The sequence below is a fragment of the Alosa pseudoharengus genome, unplaced genomic scaffold (genome assembly GCF_046254945.1).
Source record: "Alosa pseudoharengus isolate Yale_2024_CS ecotype anadromous, Long Island Sound unplaced genomic scaffold, YU_APseudo_1.1 YU_APseudo_1.1_scf_4, whole genome shotgun sequence".
Lineage (NCBI taxonomy): Eukaryota > Metazoa > Chordata > Actinopteri > Clupeiformes > Clupeidae > Alosa > Alosa pseudoharengus.
The window spans coordinates 15516708-15532637 of record NW_027468774.1 but is presented as its reverse complement, the minus strand read 5'-3'; the positions used below and the strand labels follow the sequence as shown (position 1 = coordinate 15532637).

The 15930-nt window shown below is 45.7% G+C and overlaps 1 protein-coding gene across 1 annotated transcript in view; it reads left to right on the top strand.

Annotated features, from left to right (window-relative positions):
• The first annotated feature begins 938 nt into the window (after positions 1-938).
• cavin1a (caveolae associated protein 1a) overlaps positions 939-15930 on the top strand; it is a 23746-nt gene continuing 8754 nt past the window's right edge. Inside the window, exon 1 of the mRNA XM_076264976.1 lies at positions 939-2081. Coding sequence (XP_076121091.1) covers positions 1344-2081 — 738 coding nt within the window. The 5' untranslated portion in view covers positions 939-1343. The remainder of the gene's footprint in view (positions 2082-15930) is intronic.

The window sequence follows — 15930 nt, the reverse complement described above, 5'->3', positions numbered from 1 at the left end:
ATCAGGCTTGCCTGGTGTCCCTTTAAAAGTCTGAGAAAACAAAAAACTGAGAGTTAGTTATGGGCAACTCATCTCCCTCTAGTGGCTGCCTTGCAAACCGCAGCATTATACAACTGAAGACAGATGTAGATAATGATAGATGTTACAGTAATGATAGTTCCTTATGTTTGTGCTCAGTATGGCCCTATAATCCAATACATTTAATTTAATACAGTAGGACAGTGTGGATCCCATTCCTTGACTTTTGGATTTGTTTCACTGACTCTATTACCTTGTACTTGTCTCTGTCTGTCTGTCTGTATATTCTCTCTCTCTCTCTCTCTCTCTCTCTCTCTCTCACCCTCTCTATCTCATTTCTCTCTCCCACTCTCTCTCTCTCTGGACTTGACACTGATAGTGATACTTTGATCTGCTGGAGACCGCAGATCCAATACATATACACTCAGTGTATCCCAATAAAAGATCTATGAATAGATCCATGAATGTGATACAACTTATTTGGATTTTCATGCCTATGCGTTTGTGTGTGTGTGTGAGTGTGTGTGTGTGTGTGTCTGTGCATGCAGGCGTGTCTGTATGTGCATGCATGTATGTGTGTGTGTTTTGTTTATGTGTGTTTTGTTTATGTACTTTGTTTGTGTTTATGTACTTTGTGTGTGTGTGTGTGTGTGTGTGTGCAGGAGAGAGGAAGGGGATGAACCTGAGAGAGCTTTTTTGGGAGGGGGTGGGACGAGGGGCTGGAAAGGGAAAGTCTGACTGGCCGGCATTACTCCCAGCTCTGGCAGCTGACCTCAGACAGACATGCACAACCCCCCCACCACCACCCCCACCCCAACACACCCACACACTCCCACACACTCCCACACACACATATTGGGGCTGTGAGTCGCCTGCCTGCCATTGCCTGCCAGTGTCCTGGGACAGACAGAGAGAGAGAGAGAGAGAGATAGAGAGAGGGAGGGAGAGGGGAAGTGAGTTTGTGTGAGAGAGAGGGGTCGTCAGACAGGAGAGGTAGAACGCCGAAGAGGGGAGAGTGGCAAGTGGCAAGTGACATATCGCCACAACCAAAGAGGACTTTGGGCATTGTCTACAGCGACGGGGGACAACAACGACACAACTGAATCTGATCAGGATCAGCTTGTGGGACGACAGACTTTCACCCCCACCTCCCCCTCCCACACCACCATCTCTTTTTTTAGGACATTATTTTTACTCACCACGACTGTTCACACACGCTTGCTGTGTGAGTGCACGTATTGGTTGGCGTTCGAGCGTGTGTGAGCAGGCGAGCGAGCGCGTGTCTTCTACGCATTCGACAGGATCACCCATTTGACACTCTGCCCATGGCTGACCTGAGCCTGAAGCTGGAACGTGTTGCCCTCACCGAGGCCTCCGACGAGGAGGAGGAGGTCCCCTTGGTGAGAGCCGCGGTGAAACCCGCCATCACGCCTGTCAAGAAGAAGCCCAGTGCTGCCTTCGCAACCACCACCACACATGCCATTGCAGTGCCCGCTGACAGTGACGAAGATGAAGAGGAGGAGGATGAGGAGGAATCAGGGGACTCCCTGGTTATACCTGCCGTGAAACCCACCGTAAAGCCCGCGGTCATGCCGGTCAAGAAAGGGCCCAGTGCCAGTCCCAAGCCTGCCGTCGCAGTGCCCGCCGACAGCGACAGCGATGAGGACGACCCGTCCGTGGAGGTGAAACTGGCCCTGGGCTCGGTCGGCGACCAGGACAAAGGCGAAGAGGCCGACAACAACGGGATCATGGTGCTGGCCCTGCTGGACAAGATCATCGGTGTGGTGGACCAGATCCAGCAGACGCAGGAGACCCTGGAGGCCCGTCAGACGGGCATGGAGAAGAACGTGAGCTGCATTCAGGGCGAGCTCACCAAGCTGGCCAAGAACCACACCGGCACCAGCAACACCGTCAACAAGATGCTGGACAAGCTGCGCAAGGTCAACACCAACGTGAAGAGCGTCCGTGGCGAGCTGGAGAGGCAGGCCGGCCAGATCAAGAAGCTGGAGAGCAACGAGCACGAGCTGCTCCGCAGGAAGAACTTCAAAGTCATGATATACCAGGTAAGGCATAGCAGGGTGTGTGTGTGTGTGTGTGTGTGTGTGTGTGTGTGTGTGTGTGTGTGTGTGTGTGTGTGTGTATTGATCTGTATGCATGTTCATAAGTATCTGTGTGGATAAGTAGATGAAAAGTGTATTTGATGTCATTAAATGAAACACTGTTTCTTTTATGTCCTGAAGTACTTTAAAGGAGTCATTCATTTATGGCTGTGTAGTTCTGCAGAAGTGTGTGCCCACAGTTCCATATGCCTGTGTGTGTCTGTGTGTGTACTGTGTGGGTTCTGTGTGTGTGTACTGTGTGTATCTGTGTGGGCACTGTGCGTGTGTACTGTGTGGGGACTGTGTGTGTGTACTGTGTGTATCTATGTGGGTTCTGTGTGTGTGTACTGTGTGTATCTATGTGGGTTCTGTGTGTGTGTACTGTGTGTATCTATGTGGGTTCTGTGTGTGTGTACTGTGTGTATCTATGTGGGTTCTGTGTGTGTGTACTGTGTGTACAGTATCTGTGCGGGTACTGTGCGTGTGTACTATGCGCGGACCCACACATCTGCATGTTCCATGCATAGTTCTTGCTGAGTGTGTGATTTTTCCATGCTGTTTAAAGTACATACAGATTCCACCTCAGGGCCGGGCACAGCATTCCTCATACAACTTTAGAAAGTCGCATACCTGTGCCAAAAACGAACAAAACCTTCCACTGACATCCCCAGAATGTTTGGAACATCTCGCCATCAGAAGTCTCTCACTCCCAAGTGACTTACAGACTCTGATGTGTTTGTAATCTCTCACAGATGTCCCATGCTAAAGCCTAACCTGTAAACCTGTGTAAACCTGTATATTGCTGTAGGACTTGCAATGAATTGGCCACAAAGCAATATAATGAGTTTGCAATGAGGTGAAAGGCTGTGCTTGTGGCAGTGTGGTAGAGGATTTCTTAAAGCAACACCAAAGAACTTTCCCTCTGTCACAAGCACGCTATTTGTTTATCCAGCACCGGCTTTGCAAATAACAATGTCCACAGACAAGGTAGAATATGTTGCATGATTTATGAAAGTACGATGTATTGCGACATCAAACGCAAGTCAAATTTGTAGTTTCTTATGTCTCATTCCATCGAACTACAGATCCGCTACCCGATCTGGCAAACTTACATAGTGCGGTTATAGCTGATAGAGGGCTGCGAAGCGAATGCAGAAGTGCCGTTCACCCTGTTACAAGTTGATGAACCACTAAAACAATTTTGGAAACATTATTTTAAGTTACAAAAAACTCTTTGGGGTTGCTTTAAGTAATGACTTGAACCATTTGTGCCTATAGTAAGGTCGGTCACCATCATGGTCATGACAGGATCCAGACTCTCCTTTTTCTCATTAGCTAGTTACTGTAAGGGTGGGGGGCTGGGAGTCAGTCAGGGAGTCGACAACGCCCTTCATGGGCTACTGTCAAAAAATTGTTTCTCACAGACAGAATGCAACAAGTTAAGGAAATTATTTCTTACATCTGTGAATGTTTTCTGTGAGGAAACACATTATCTGCAGTACCTGCTGTACATGAAAAAAGGACAAGAGAAAAATAGAGAAAATATAGAGCGCCTAAAAATAACTTTTACAAAGGAACACATCATGAGTGCATCAGAAGAGGACATAAACAGGGTGTGTCATCTGCCTACTCAAAGTGCATGGTTGTAAGGTTAGCTAAGAGCTCGATATAGAACTATGAGATATCAAACATAACACCACTAAAACACTATCTCTCTTCCAAGTCACTAGTTGTTCTTGCTCACAGACAATTACAGACACACAAACAGTAATGCATGCTTAACACATACACATATTTCTGTTCCCAAAATGGGGTGTATATAACCCATCATGGTTCTTGGCCAGGGAAGGGAAGTTTAGATGAAGACATAAAGTCTACTCACAAAGCTCTCAAACCACTTTGCAAACACTTGTGTACAGAGTGCACTGACAAGTGTTGTCATATGTAAATGTCTGTGCATATTTGTGTTTGTGGGATAAAATGATATCAGACTATTTTACACAGTGGCAGTACTTTTATTTTATCAAAGGGACAGATATTTTACATGTAAGTGAAGAGAGAAATAGACAGGGATCATGAGAGAAAGTGGGAGGAAGAAAGAGAGAGGGAGAAGAGAGAGAGAAGCAGAGAGAGGGAGAGAGAGTTATCCCTTCTTCTCTCTCCCTGGACCCCGCTCCCTTTTCAGTCTTTTTATAGTCCAGTCTGCTGTAATGTCTGCCATGCCTGGCTAATGGTACTACCATGAGAGCGGGTGTAAGCCGAGCCCACAGAGGTTCACCTTGGCTGGGGGAGAGATTTTGACAGTTTCAAAGGTGGCCCCAACCAATTGGAAACTCCACAGCTCAAAATGTGTGATGCCATTGATACTGCTTATTGAAAAAAAAAAACCCAGCAAAAGCTAACAGGGAATGGGAGTGTAGTCGGTTCCAATCAGCCCCCCCCCCCACACACACACACACACACACACATCCCCCCTTCATTGCACAGTGGTAAGCTCATCCACCTGTTACCATGGGCTCCCAGGGGCTGGGGCGTGTCAAGAAAAACACCTGCCCATGCCAATGCTTCTCAGCTCTCCAGGGCTATGCCTGGAGCGTTCGCTCATCCATGCAGCAGGCATGCAAGCAGGCAGCAAGCAGAGGCACAGCTTAATTAGTAGTGAGCTCAGAGACGTCACCAGGAGGTGGCCAATGCACAAATGAATATCCATTTGGTAATGGTGGTGAGGGACACTGGGATTGAACCCATGGCAAGGGTTGTGCCTGGCCCAACTTGTTGATTCCTCTCTCTACGTCTCTGTGTTATTAGGTAAAGGGGCAAAGATAGCCTCACTAATGGACTTAGCTCTCCCTCAGTCATTCAGCTCATTTGGTGCATCAAAACAAACACTGTTGACTCAATGGAGTTTGAGATGGCGGACAGAGAAATAGTCACTCATTAAGGCTTTGGACTTCTATGTAGATGGTGAGAGTGCCATTAAGTTTCTCTGTGAACTAAATTAACATTATTCTAATCAAATTCTTAGGTGAAATGTGCAGAAAATATGCAGAATTTACTCAAGCTTAGTGACCAGTCATTTCTGAATGCAGTAATCTCTGGAAAAGTAGTCAAAATGACATGGTATTTTTTTTAACTTTCTGCTCAGAAATAGTGTCAAACTCAAAATGTGTGGTCAGACTTAAGTAAAACAGAATGGCAAGGTTACGTTGGGTTATACACGATTGTGGTAATTACCAAAACCTTTACACATTGTTTAAATTGGTTAAATGCTTGTGAATGCAAAATGTTTATGAATCTAAATCTAAATAGTGAGGGTCTAAATCACATCAGCAGTCGCCAGCAATCTATTTGCTTTCATAATGTATTGTCATGATCATCATGAACATCTCATGAGGACACCATCATGAATGAAAATAGCCAGAATAGATTCAAATTTCATACCATGACCAAGAGTCAGAATGCAAATATGAGAGGTCTGACTGTCCGCACTTTGCCTAATTCATACGGTACTTTCTGGAGATTGTATGGATAATACTGTACATTGCACAGGATTATTATTAGATGATTAAATGTTATGATGCATTACTTTTTACATAACTTTTTGCCACATGTAAGCCAATGTTATGGATATATATGACATTGTTATTTTAACCTATGGCAGTGGTAGGCTCACATCACAACACCCTCATATGACACCACTGAATGTGACATCATTGGAACTATGACACCATCGGTCCACTGCACCACCATGGACCCCAACTTAATGAAACAGACACAAGGAGAAATATCTCCATTGACTTATTTCCTATGCTTCAGAATCTTAGAAAACAGAGAATGACTTCTGATTTAAAAAAAAAAAAATGTTTTGCCATTAATAGAAATGACTGGTTTGGACCGATATGTTTTTTATTACCGTTTGTGTGTGTATGTGTGTGTGTGTGTGTGTGTGTGTGTGTGTGTGTGTGTGTGTGTGTGTGTTGTTGTTGTTGCCAGGCAGTTGTCTCATTTTCACATCGTCCTCTGGAATGTCTGCCCTGGCTGCAGGTTTCAGCACAAGCATTCAACAGAAATGCTATCAGATGCACAGGGCATTCATAAATCACACCAGTAAAACAGGATCCCTGCTGCGTGCCACAGGCCACATGCGCACCTACGTCTGCAGGCCCCTGAGCGTGTGTGTGTGTGTGTGTGTGTGTGTGTGTGTGTGTGTGTATGAGAGAGAGAGAGAGAAAGAGAGAGAGAGAGAGAGAGCATTATTATTTGCATGGATGTGTGAATATTACGGATCTGGATTCATTTCCGTGTAACTGTAAATATCATGGATACTATTGACCATAGAACTGAGGCCCAACACCTTATATGGGCCTAGTCCTGACGGTGACCAAGTTTGAATCATGGTCTAAGGTCATTTCCCAAGCCCATTTGTCTTTGTACGGCTCATTTTCTGAACATTCGAATTTACATTATAGGAAAATGGTTGACTTCAAAATTAGCAACTAAAGTCAACATTAGACCTGATTAAGGTCAGTAGGCATGCCGACAGCGGGGCATCGGGTCCTGTGAGAGGCATCCAGAGGATGTGCCAGCAACCGTAGGTGCCCCCACCCTGAGCAGTACCCACCCTATTGCCCCTAGGTCAACTCAGCGCCATGCCAGGATTCACCACAGCAGGGGAGGCAACTGTTTGACCCTCCGTCTGAGTTTCGTTACATAAGCTATAACGTTGTGGGTTGTCCCACCCAGTGTACGTTTGAACCCTCCCAAATAGACACTACCTCTTGACCCCTCTGATCCCCTGACAACCCATTTCTGTCATTGAGGCTCCATGTTTTAGGGCTGTGTGCTAGAATGCAGTCAGTATGTGAGTCTGAGAGGTATGCATGTAAGATGCTGGGGTGTGTGTGTGTGTGTGTATGTGTGTGCGTGTGAGAGAGAGAGAGAGAGAGAGAGAGAGAGAGAAAGAAAGAAAGAAAGAAAGAAAGAAAGAAAGAAAGAGAGAGAGAAGGGGAGGAGAAGAATGTGAAAATAGACATACACCATTTGGAGACAAGATAGACGCACAGTTGACAGAAGATTGATAGATGGTGATGAGAGTGTCTGTGTGTGTGTGTGTGTGTGTGTGTGTGAGAGAGAGAGAGAGAGAGAGAGAGAGAGAGAGTGAGTGAGTGAGTGTATGTGTGTGTGTGTGTGTGTGTGTGTGTGTGTGTTTGTGTGTGAGGTCAGCATAAGAGAGCTGGGGGAAATTCTGTATCCACGTTGGTCATGTGTGCACTCTGACCTCATTTTCTGTGACACTTTGTGGCCATACTCTCTGATTCTATTTATTGCAGTTTCTGAAAGGTGTCAAGTTCACACTGCTTCTGGGTGGGCATAATTGTGTGTGCGTGCATATGTATGTGTGTGTGCGTGTGTGTGTGTGCGTGTGTGTGTGTGTGTAAGTGAATGTGGTTTGTGCCTGAGCGGGCATGTGATCATACGTATTGTGAACTGTGAGTATTTAAGTGTGTGTGTGTGTGTGTGTGTGTGTGTGTGTGTGTGTGTGTGTGTGTGTGTGTGTGTGTGTGTGTGTGTGTGTGTGCGTGCGCTTGTATGCTCTATGTATGTAGACATGCATATCTGTAAGGGGCAGTTGATTTTGAAGGACAGGTGTTAGCATTTCCGCTGTTGCCTGAGAATAGCCGTGGCTGCATTCTTTCATATCTCAGCACAAGGCAGGCCACTGACAGTGATGCTTTATAATTAAACATGGGTTGCGAAGGTTCTCACACGATACCTTGGCAACAGCCAGGGCATGGCAAAACACACTCCACACAGAATTATAAATCAATGCTGATAACAGGCCGGGGGACTGCTGGTATGTAGATTCCCTAGTACTTCGTTCAGCATGTTTCTTCTTATTTGATATTACTTTAGAGATGTTAATGGCTTTAATTTATATTTATTCATGTCTAGATGTATGTGTAGGTTGATGGGCCTAATGGACTAATGGAGTTTACATCCTCTCATATGCCTGCTGTACCACAGTTAGTTGTGGAATATTGTTAGAGATCAATAATAAGAAGATTCTTGAGAGTACTTCTGAAGTTGAAAACATATTTTTTCTGCAAATGAGTGACAGATGCTACAGCTCAATGCTTGTTTTTAGGTCTTAAAGGATGCAAAAGAAATGAGAGAGAGCTAAACTAACCAAGCTAAGCATTCTCTGGGATATTAGGTCCTTGTACATCAAGCTTACTGATTTCACTTTGTACTGTTAGGAAAAGTGCTCTGGAAGTCACAATGGACATTATTGAATATCACAATGGTCAAGTGTTATTATTTGATTCTCCAGACACACAAAGTGTAAGTGCACCTTTACTGAAAAATAGAGCAAAAAGCAACTGACAATAGGTCTTCATACCTATAATATAATATAATAATCAAAAAATAAGCCAGAACACACAGAAATGTTGTTTATCTCTCTTTTAAGTCAGGTATAATTCACAATTATGGTTCACTATTAAATTATTAAAATATTATATGTATATTTGATAATGCAAAATCTTGTGATTTGTGCTTTAAAAGGGCTGGTGACGAGAAGACAGATGTGCACAGACACACCCTGTGTGGTTCACAGCAGCACATCTGATGAGTGAGGCTACTAGCTGTGCTTAGTGCTGAAGTGGCCCTCACTATGGCCCACACGCGCGTGCACACACACACACACACACACACACACACACACACACACACACACACACACACACACACACACACACACACACACACACACACACACACACACACACATCAGCCTTACTGTGCTGCTTCTATCCCTTTCGATCCCTTAGCCTTTTTTATGTAAGTGTCCTTTTTAGTCCAGTAAGTTAGTCCAATAAGTTTTGGTATACATACAGTATGACTTTTATTTGCCTATTAAAGGGACACCAGGCAACGTTTTCGTGTTAATTAATCATCTTCGTAAGTTGGTATATGGTTAAATGACTCATTACAGGGCGAATGAAGACTCTCTCGCCCGCCCCTACTGCCTGTAAGAAGAATATCTCACTTGCAAGTTCGGTGTATCCTACCTGCCGACCAAAGCAGGATCAGTTTACATCCTGCATACAGCACAGAGGCAGGCTAAGGAAACGCTAGAGATTGTTGCAAACGTGTGTATAATGGCTGAGCTAGTGAAGAAGCAGCGAAAACCCTTGACGGAAGATGCAAATAAAAGGAAAAGAGCTTCAGACCGCGCGAGGGGGAGTTTCATAGAGAAAAAGCATCAAGCTTGCCTGGTGTCCCTTTAACAGAACCAGTGGTGCATATTATGTGCCAGTCTGATTTGATCAGCTTTTGCATCTTACACTCACCAGAGCATGTTCAGCGGTTGGCGGGGCGACAGACATGGTGTCAACCCAAACACACCCACAGTCAGATCCTTTGCCAGGAAGTGCAGCCTCTCAGTTACAGCATAATCACCACACCCCACCCCACCCACCTCACCCACTCTGGCTATGGCGCCCCTCCTGCCCAACGAATACCCTCTGTACCCACCCTGCCTCCTCCTGCACACATGTCCTCTCATCAGCACCCTCCCTGCTCTACAGCCTCTGGACACAGAGTAAAACTCTGCTATAGTTTGGCCATTTGCCAGTGAAGGTCACAGGTGAGTGACCTATAATTGTGGACGTGCGTGCAAGCAGACACGTGTGATGGGGAGAGCTATGTGCTGTATCACCTCTCTGACCCCCTCTACCCAAAATAGTCACGCTCAAGGGTACACTGAAGACAAATGTGCTCATTCACATTGTCACAATGGCAGAGGGAGGCCCCAGTGCACAACTCAGCAAGAGGATAAGTCCGTTGGAGAAACAGACGCATCGCAGGTCCTGCATTGTATACTATAGTATGTTGTATAGTAGCCTATAGTTCAATGTTGTATTGTATAGTAACCACAAAACATCAGTATCAATGTCAGAAGAGGTCACTTTAGGATGCTGGACTTCTAGCTCGAGTCTAACAGAAAAAGCCATAGACTGGTCAATAAAAAGAAATGATTAAGATGGGCAAAAGAACACAGTCAACAGAGTAAGACTAGAAAAAAGTGTTATGGACAGACTAGTTTGTGTTCAGATCATAAAGAATATTTGTGAGGGGCAGATCAAATACTGGAGGAGTGTTTGACTCCATCTGTCTAGCATGGTGGAGGAAGTGTGATGCTCTGGTGTGTTTTGGTGGAAATTAACACAGGACACAAAGAATCTTGGAGAAATGAGGCTATATTAATCAAATCTGATGGAACACCCTGTTGACAACGCTTGACTGGAGGCAGTTCCCTCCGAAAAGAGGCCAGCAGTTGTTTCTTTTAGAAAGGACATAATATGATATCGCAAATCTTTTCTTGATTCAAATATAGACTCCTGCACACCCTCATACTTAGCCCACTTATTGGAAGGGCCAGAGGAGATGTTTAACAGGCTCAACATTTCACAGATGCGTGATGCCCCTTGAACAGATGCAATTTGCTGCGTGGTCCACTCACAGATTGGCACAGGGGATCGGGTGTGTCCAGATAGCCATCAGCTGGTTTACCAGGTCATTTTAGTTTTTACCTAGGAGCCATTTTCATATCCAATGGAAAACATTAGATATATGTGCCAGTAAATGCACACCTTTTGTGATTGTGGAAGTTATATTCTTATCTTTAAGCTTATTATTCAACTCCCACTTCCATTTATTACACCCTCAGCTGTCACAATATTGACTCTATTCTATAACTCATATGTCCTTCTTGCATTCATTATGGGTAATACATTCTCGATAGATGGGCCCATTTCCAACTTCTCGTGACTTATCCCCTCTGTACACAATGAAAATGCTTTTGTTGTGGAGGTGAAGGAATAACAACAGGCAAAATCTCCAAAGAGCTATATCTACTGACAAGGTCGATTCACGATTCCTGTGAGATTTGTCGGGCCGCTGTTCTTGAAGTTGCATGGCTGATTTTCTCGGTAGCAACTTGCTACGTCTATGATTCCCTTTAACAGCAAGCAGTGCAACTTCAAACAGCGTAGGCTACTGGTATTTTCATAGTCAGCAGCGCATTTGAAGGAATCTGTTTGCACGCCAGACCAGATGGAACAGGGATTCCACTAAACCTTCCTTCACTAAAACCTTTTTGTGACTAGCATAGTATAGCCTACATGCATCTGCACTCGTCTATTATTTGAACTCATAGGCAAGTAAGTGAAACTTACTGTACTTCACCGTGGTCTCATAGTCAATGACAAAACAGTTCTACAGTTAATTACTTTCACTATTGACTGACAAGGGATTACCATTGAAAACATAGCCTGAAAACTTACCCTAATAATGTTTGAATGACTGAATAAAAATCCTAAGGATATTTATCCTGCAGAGGAGTTGCAGCCCTTAGTGCCCAAAGTGTTTGCACTGAAAATATAATTCTACCTCGGTCATACTGTGGAAGGCCCCAAAGTTGATACGTGAAAAGTGTAATTGTCATTGGCGTAGCGGACATATGGAATTTCATCTACACCAAAGGTTTCACATTGCATTACTAACCTACAGGTGATTACAACTCTCATGATATATTCAAATCTGTCTATTCTATTACTGTGGCATCAAAATATTGCTCTTTCTCTCTCTCTCTCTCTCCCAGAGAGAGAGAGAGAGAGAGAGTTGTTCAGTTCATTCTTACCGTAAGGATAAACATGAGAATGAGCACATGTGCAGTGCCTTAGCAGCATGCAGTATGTAACAGTATATTTTGGTGTGTATGTGTGAGCCAGTGAGTTTGTCTTAGGAATAGCAGGGATCTTCTTTCTCCTGCATACTCCACTGGCACACAGGAGCATAGGGTATTAATAGTGAGTCAAAATAGCATGCACACACACACACACACACACACACAAACAGAGAGAGACACACACACACACACACACACGCACACACACCACACACACACACACACACACACACACACACAGACACAAACAGAGAGAGAGACACACACACACACACACACACACACACACAGAGAGAGAGACAGACATAGGGAGAGAGAGAGAGAGAGAGAGAGAGCACTTGTAGTGTTTTGCCAGGTGTGGTGTAGGTGCCATAGTCATAAATGTCTCTGTATGCATCATTGCAGCATAAGATGGCTTGTGCATGTTTCCTCTGGTGATGTGTAAATACTTTCACTTTTGGCTCATTCACACGGAAATGCACGCTTGTACAGAGCAGAGTTGCAGAGGAAAAAGTGATGCATGGAATGGGAACATTTGTTGCTGTTCTTCCTGCCCAGATTGTTTATTTCCTTGTGGCCATGAGCTTAGTCCTCCCTGTAAGTGTGAATGTGTGTGTGTGTGTGTGTGTGTGTGTGTGTGTGTGTGTGTGTGTGTGTGTGTGTGTGTGCATGCATGCATGTGCGGGAGGGAGAGAGGGAGAGCATCACTGAGTGAGTGTGTTCTCTCTGTCATTATGGAAAGGCTAAAGAAGGTTAGGTGGCACACTGACAGTGTGTTGGGGCATGTGTGGAGTGACAGCATGTATTTCTTCGTTTCTGATGGCAAACTCTGATTCATTCCAATTCCAGCCAAAAATGCTGCACTGCAACATGTACTGTAGCACATCATTTTTCACTTTAATGTGATTTTGACAATGTCTAATGTTTATTTATGAGATCTGTAAAACAATTTTTATATATTACAATATGCATTTACACATGTAGAAATTATATTTTGATTAGACAAAATCAATTATGACTAGTTATGAAAGAAATCTCAAATGTAATTGATATGTGTAAGAGTTGTACTAGTTTCAATCACAATTTCAGATATCTGAAATGCCATTCTTACTAGTCAAATTCCAGGCCAAAATATTAGTAATCTGACGTTCCTGATGCTTGTTCAACCTTTCTTTACAGTACAGTTACAGTATGTACTTGCTGCTTGTTAGCCCAGACAGCAAGTCCGAGAGACAGACAGAGCGATTGGGCACAGCTGCCGATGGCCTGTATAGGACAGCTGCCGCTATGACTCACGCTGATTGCATTTGCCTGTCACCAGAGAGGATCATGGGAGAAATAAAAAATGGAAGGGCTGGGCTCAGATGCTTGAGCAGAGCCCCCAAGCTGAAGAGCTGATTAAAGTTCCTACTGTGATCTCTGTATCTCCCCACAGAGTATCTCGCGCATTAACTCATATTAGCGTCCTGAGCCCTTTCAGTGAGGCCACCCAGCCTTTGGTAACCACGGTATTTGTTGTTGAGGGTAACAGTCACCGTGACAACAGTTCTCAAAAAAAGTAGATATTATTTCTGTAATTGGGTGAAAATGCTCTCATTTTTAGAATTGCCACTTGGCAATTAGATGAAGCCATCAGAGTGGAAGCCTTTGAATCCTCCACAGGAAACAGTCATGCTATCGAATTGCCTCTTATATCTTTACGTGGAGACATACAGTAGACCCAAATTACCTCTCAAATTGCTGTTATTTGAGACCAGAGAAATCCAGGGAGAGGGACGTCAGATAGAATGGCCTCCCTCATGGACCTATGAATGAAATGGAGAGGTGTGAGGGGAAAAAATCCATCTCGCGTGTGGCTGTCAGTTGAATACCAGGTCCAAATAACATACCAGAAGGAATACTGTACTATAGTTGCATATTACTTGTGTAATGTCCCATATATATGCATCTACAGTATATAATAGGTATGATAGAGAAGTCCCTGCTCAAGCTGTGCTGATTAGTTCTCCTCCCTCTGGTTAGGATCTCTGTCTTTCTGGTTTGGCCTGAAGCTGTAGCTATAGCAGTATTTTATTTCCTCTTGACAGACTAAAATGTAACAAAATTTCCGGAAAATGTGAAATCAAATTTGATTTGTTTTTTGTTTGTTTGTGTGTGAATAATAGTTCAACAGGAGCATGTACTAGCAAGCAAATACATAGCTTCTGTAGAATTTATCTGGCAGCTTATTCCTCAATCTCACCTGAGAGAACATTGTATTTTGTAACTGAATGGAGAGACTGGTACAATTGCCCTCACATGGGAACCTGTTTGATGGAAGAAAGTTTCCAGTGGTGTGGTGTGGTGCCTGACACACATGACAGATTGTGTTTGGGTAGTGTACCGCACCCTCCCTGCCTCTGGCTCCCTCTCCTCTCCTCTCTTCCTCTTCTCCCCTCTCCTCTCCTCTCTTCCTCTCCTCCCCTCTCCTCCCCTCTCTTCTCCTCTCTTCCTCTCCTCCCCTCTTCTCTCCGCTCCTCTCCTCTCTTCTCTTCTCCTCTCCTCTCCTCTCCTCCCCTCTCCTCTTCTCCCTTCTCTTCTCTTCTCCTCTCCTCCCCTCTCCTCCCCTGTCTTCTCTTCTCTTCTCCTCTCCTCTCCTCCACTCTCCTCCCCTCTCTTCTCTTCTCCTCCCCTCTCCTCTCTTCCTCTCCTCTCTTCCTCTCCTCTCTTCCTCTCCTCTCTTCTCCTCTCCTCTCTCCCCCTCTCCTCCCCTCTCCTCTCTTCTCCTCTCCTCCCCTCTCTTCCTCTCCTCCCCTCTCCTCTCTTCTCCCCTCTCCTCTCTTCTCCTCTCCTCCCCTCTCCTCCCCTCTCTTCTTCTCTCTTCCTCTCTTCTCCTCCCCTCTTCTCCCCTCTCCTCTCCTCTCCTCCCCTCTCTTCCTCTCCTCTCTTCTCCCCTCTCCTCTCCTCCCCTCTCCTCTCCTCTCCTCTCCTCTCCTTCCCTCTCTTCCTCTCCTCTCTTCTCCTCTCCTCCCCTCTCCTCCCTCTCTTCTCCTCTCTTCCTCTCCTCTCCTCCCCTCTCCTCTCTTCTCCCCTCTCCTCTCTTCTCCTCTCCTCTCCTCCCCTCTCTTCTCCTCTCTTCCTCTCTTCTCCTCCCCTCTCCTCTCCTCTCCTCCCCTCTCTTCCTCTCCTCTCCTCCCCCCTCTCCTCTCCTCCCCTCTCCTCTCCTCTCCTCTCCTCTCCTCTCTTCTCCTCTCCTCTCCTCTCCTCCCCTCTCTTCTCCTCTCTTCCTCTCTTCTCCTCCCCTCTCCTCCCCTCTCTTCTCCTCTCTTCCTCTCTTCTCCTCCCCTCTCCTCCCCTCTCCTGCAGACTGCTACACCTTCCTCTCCTCTCTTCCTCTTCTCCCCTCTCCTCTCCTCTCCTCTCTTCCTCTCCTCCCCTCTCCTCCCCTCTCTTCTCCTCTCTTCCTCTCCTCCCCTCTTCTCTCCGCTCCTCTCCTCTCTTCTCTTCTCCTCTCCTCTCCTCTCCTCCCCTCTCCTCTTCTCCCTTCTCTTCTCTTCTCCTCTCCTCCCCTCTCCTCCCCTGTCTTCTCTTCTCTTCTCCTCTCCTCTCCTCCACTCTCCTCCCCTCTCTTCTCTTCTCCTCCCCTCTCCTCTCTTCCTCTCCTCTCTTCCTCTCCTCTCTTCTCCTCTCTTCTCCTCTCCTCTCTCCCCCTCTCCTCCCCTCTCCTCTCTTCTCCTCTCCTCCCCTCTCTTCCTCTCCTCCCCTCTCCTCTCTTCTCCCCTCTCCTCTCTTCTCCTCTCCTCCCCTCTCCTCCCCTCTCTTCTTCTCTCTTCCTCTCTTCTCCTCCCCTCTTCTCCCCTCTCCTCTCCTCTCCTCCCCTCTCTTCCTCTCCTCTCTTCTCCCCTCTCCTCTCCTCCCCTCTCCTCTCCTCTCCTCTCCTCTCCTTCCCTCTCTTCCTCTCCTCTCTTCTCCTCTCCTCCCCTCTCCTCCCCTCTCTTCTCCTCTCTTCCTCTCCTCTCCTCCCCTCTCCTCTCTTCTCCCCTCTCCTCTCTTCTCCTCTCCTCTCCTCCCCTCTCCTCCCCT